Consider the following 4,686-nt stretch of genomic DNA (forward strand, 5'->3'; position numbering starts at 1 on the left):
ACTGAAGGATTAATGAAGCTCTCCTCAGTCTATTCAGTATATTATAATCTCTTTTATTCCAGAAACACAGTATGTAGCTCCAAAGATACCGAGCACAAGCTAAGCTTAGTTTTTTTCTGCCTATTAACAAAAAGTACACACTCTCTCCCCAAAGGTGTGCCCATCTGGAAGCTATACCTGGGTACTGATTATGGGACCACATCAAAACCTGCTTGCTACTTTGAGTCCGTCATACCCAAGTCAGGAGGTATTCTAGCAGTTTGAGCTGATTTTTAGTCTCATTCTACTGTGATCTCATCCTGGTTCCCTGCTTATTTTCATGTTATCTGCTTACTAGATGATAAAAGGTAATTATCACCAATAATTAATTGTACCAGCGGTCCCAACTTGGCTGTGCATCAGAAAATATGGGAAGCTTAAAAAATTCGAATCCAAGATGCACAGCAGACCTGTTTCAATATTCAAAACTAGGACTCACCAAGTTGTGTGGCTAACAAACAGCTCAGGTAACTTCTCGACAGCCATTCTAGGAACTGGTTTGGGGAACAACTGCCTTAAAAATTCATAGAAGCAAAATAATTTTTTTAAATTATCAAAACTGTACTAACAACCATCTTTTAAAAAAAAGAATACAAAGAAAGAAGAGAAATAATGACTTCAGTCTTCAAGGATTTCATTGGTTACCCAGGAAAAAAAATACTAACCTTTACTCTGTTCATAATAATAAGGCTATGGTTGATTTTTATGACTTCCAACAATTTAATACCTGTGCCTTCAGCCAAATTTCCTTTTCTGGCAGGATAATTCCAATTTTTATTGTCCCATTATTATCACTCCTAATTAGCCAATGTAGACACAGAAGCTGTAGCCAAGGTCATATCACTGGTAAATGATGGGGATGGAATAATAACTCAACCATTGGCCCTCATGCCAGACCCTGAACCAGCTAACTCTGTTGGTTGGATGGGCAGATATGTCTAGGGGAGTGAAGACACAAAACCTCCAGGCATGCAGTCTGAACTCCTCTACTAAGGTTACCTTTGTCAAACAAAGTATGATAACATGTACCACTTCTCTTTGGCTCCCATGTGTCAAGGTGGAATTCGAGAGAAGTTCATAGTTGACACCCTTTGGTGGCAATTTTCAGAATATGCTAAAAAGATATCCGCAGAAGGAGAGTACTAAACGGTCTTATGGAATATCTTATTCCATGTTTGCCCCTGTGCATCAAGGGAACTCTGTGAAGTCATGGATTCTTCACAGCTGGGGTCCAGAGCTAAGAACTACTGACTTTAAATTATAGAAAATCAATACGTTTTGAAGAATGGCTGTTGGCAATACACAGATTTCAAATAACCTCATTAGAGAGTAATTGTGAATCATGTGGGTTTCCAAACCTGGTTTTAAGACTCTGAAACGAGACAAACCAATTGGCACGTGGGCAAGGGGTATTTTATTTTATCTACTTCAAATTGGAGCTAATGACCTGGAAAATTTAAGTGAATCTAAGAGGTTTCTTGAATTATGGTCAGGCGCATTTGGAGAAATGTTACATATCTCTCTGTAAATGGGCATATTACTCTCTGTAAATTACATATGGTTTAAGTCCCCAGGGCGGGAACAGGGAAAGAGGTGGCCGGACAGGAAGCATGTGTACATTCTGTGGGTGAGACTCGGATTAGATCCAGCTTACAAGTTTGACTGTAAAGAGGAAGGGAATTCTTTTTCAGATGCTAAGATTGTTCTGTATGCACAGAATAACTGGTTCCAAAACATAGGACATAAATTCCCCTCTTCTCTACTTCAAAGCCAAGACCCATTTCCCAAGGGTAAAGTAATTTTGGTAGGAAAGGGAAATGATGTGCTACCTGGCTGAGTCTGAGCTAACCTCAGGGAGGCTTTGCTGCTTTGAAAGAGTTGCTCACAGAAACCACTTCCGGAGATTCCTTTATTCACGTAAAAACTGAAAAGTACCTTTCTCCCCAAGAGGACCAGCCCCTGATGCCTTCTCGGTATTTGCATATGGCTTTGAGGGCAGGACAGGACCATCTTTTTCTTCACTGGATCCCTGGAGGCTTGCACAGTGCCCAGGACATAATTCCCAATCCACTGAGATCCCCCCACCAAGGAACTCAACTCTTGACCAGTTCTCACTACTGTTTCTTATCTTTTTCCAATTGAATATGACCTCTGAGATTCAGAAGAAAGACTGATAGGAAACCACACAGGCGGTACCAGCCTTCCTGTTACTTTTGACACAAGAGATCGAACACATGTATCCAATGGATCACCCCATGGCCGGTGACCCGTGGGGAGGAAAGGCTGACCGGTGGGGCTAGGTGACATTACCACGTGAATGGGCTTGTCCATGGAGGAGGGTTCCAAGCAATGAGGTGGGCAGTGTCTTCACCTTCCCTGAGAGTTGGCTGCTAGAGCCTTCACTCATCAGAGCAGGAGGGGATGGGCTCCTTCTTGCAGGTACTGTGCTTGGCTCGGTGCCGCTGGAGGTGATTGGACCTGGTGAAGGCCTGTCCGCAGTCCTCACACTGGTAAGGCCTCTCCCCGTTGTGCACCCGAATGTGCTGGGCGAGCTCCGAGGCGATTCGGAAGGCCCGGCCGCACTCGGCGCAGAGGAAGCCCTTCTCCCCGGAGTGGATCTGCTGGTGCCGCTTCAGGGTGGAGGAGCGGGCAAAGGCCTGGCCACACTGCGCGCAAGGGAAGGGCCTCTCGCCCGTGTGGATGCGCTGGTGGCGAACCAGGCGCGAGGGCTGTGCGAAGGCCACGCCGCAGTCGGCGCACTTGAAGGGCCTCTGGCCTGTGTGCAGCGTCTGGTGCTCGATCAGGTTGGAGGATTTGGTGAAGCACTTGCCGCAGGTGGGGCAGGGGAAGGGCCGCTCGCCCGAATGCACGCGCTGGTGCTCCATCATCCGGCTGGCCACGGCGAACTCCCTGTCGCAGGCGGGGCAGCGGAAGGGCTTCTCGCCCAGGTGCGTGCGCTGGTGGCGCAGCAGCGACAGCGGCTTGTTGAAGGTCAGACCGCACTCGGCACACGGGAAGGGCTTGTTGTTGCTGTGCATGTTACGCTGGTGTTTGCGCAGGTCGGAGGAGCGCACGAAGGCCTTCCCGCAGTCCGGGCACGGGTAGGGCTTCTCGCCCGTGTGGGTGCGGATGTGCTTGCGGTGGTCCGAGGACCACGTGTAAGCCTTGTCGCAGAAGGGGCACTGGTAGGGCCGCTCGCCGGTGTGCAGGCGCCGGTGCTGCTGGAGCGTGCCCCGGTGGGAGTAGGCCTTCCCGCAGAGCTCGCAAGCGTAAGGCTTGGTGCCCCGCGGCTGCGAGGGACTCAGGGGGTTGCTGGGCCTCTGGAAGGCCCTTCCTCCCCGCAGGCACTTATTATATGGGTGCGCCTCCCCTTGGCCACCCTCGCGTGCACCCTTCTGGCCCTTCCTACCGGTCCGCGCTTTGGCCAGCACCGCTGCGGCCAGGCTGGCTTGAGGGGAAGTCCCCCGGGCCGGGGCGCGCATCTCCTGCGTGGGGAGGTCCCAGCTGCCCCCGGGCTTGGGGAAACACATCAGAGAGGACTTGTCTGGGGACGTGTCTACATCTCTCTGTGCACAGAAGTGTCTTCCCGTCTCAGGGAAGCTGGATGGGACCCCCAAGGCAGCATCCAGGTTCGCCCTGGAGTCTCCGTCATCTCCGGCAGGTAGTGAGCCCTTAAGGGGTTGCGTTCGACCTAGCAACTTGTGTGAGAGATCGCTAGGGAGGGTCCCCGGAGCTGTGCCTGGTCCTGGGGAGTCCTGGGTCTGCGTGATCTTGAACTCATCTCTTCCCCAGCTGGCCTTCTTCCCAGGCACCACCACCGGTTCCTTCCCCAGGCTCCCGGCACTGAAGGAGCAGGAGAATTTCTCTTCCTCCCGCAGCGGATGTTGCCAGGGCAAGTCAGGCTTATCTTGAGTCACGTGGGAGCTGCTTCTTGGACAGCCCTGGTGATCAGGGTCCCCAGGGCTCTCTTTGTCTCCTGCCTCCCCGCCATCTTCATCCTCTCTGTCTGAGCTCATGCTCAGGATCTGAGGGTCATGAGCTTCGGCCCCCAAACTACAGAGAGGAGACTCCTTGCCCCACCTTTCTTGGGGGTCCACCTGTGTCATGACGTTCAGGCACTTTTATTCCTGCTCCTCCGAGACAGAACCTTTGCTTGGCTCAGGATACCTGCACAAAGGAAGGTATTTTGTTTGTTTGTTTAATATATATATCTTTTGGTTTTGTGTATTTTACAGAAACATTTTTTATTATTGAATTATAGTTGGCAATGTCATATTCACATAGGTTTAATTTAGGTAAATCATACACACATGTATGTATATACATATACACATATTTATCGTGTGTTTCTTTTTTTTCCACTAAGTACTGTCTTTTTTTTTTTTTTTTTTTTACAAAGATAGTTTTTTCAGTTACCTTCAGTTTAAATGTTTGGCTTTTCCCCAAGTGTACCATATTTATCCCATGGCCTCATGTATTTCTGGCAAACCCCACAGGCCCCGAGCTGTGCGTGTACCCTGATTTGAGAAGCATAGACTTAGGGTTTGACAGCAAGGCATGAGACAAGAAAGCCATTGAGTTTTATTTTCTAAGTGATTTTATTTTAGCTTGAAGACACAGAGAAAGCCTGGTAGGGTTGGCTAATAA

At 49.3% G+C, this 4,686-nt stretch overlaps 1 protein-coding gene across 1 annotated transcript; it reads right to left on the reverse strand.

Annotated features, from left to right (window-relative positions):
• Positions 1–1,132: 1,132 nt before the first annotated feature.
• On the reverse strand, positions 1,133–4,198 carry ZNF648 (zinc finger protein 648). The gene has a single exon (XM_045811393.2). It carries the CDS (start codon positions 4,143–4,145, stop codon positions 2,439–2,441), a length of 1,707 nt encoding a protein of 568 aa, XP_045667349.2. The 5' UTR covers positions 4,146–4,198; the 3' UTR covers positions 1,133–2,438.
• Positions 4,199–4,686: the final 488 nt, after the last annotated feature.

Source organism: Ursus americanus, chromosome 2 (assembly GCF_024610735.1).
Source record: "Ursus americanus isolate L20-20 chromosome 2, mUrsAme1.1.p, whole genome shotgun sequence".
In the NCBI taxonomy this organism is placed as follows: domain Eukaryota; kingdom Metazoa; phylum Chordata; class Mammalia; order Carnivora; family Ursidae; genus Ursus; species Ursus americanus.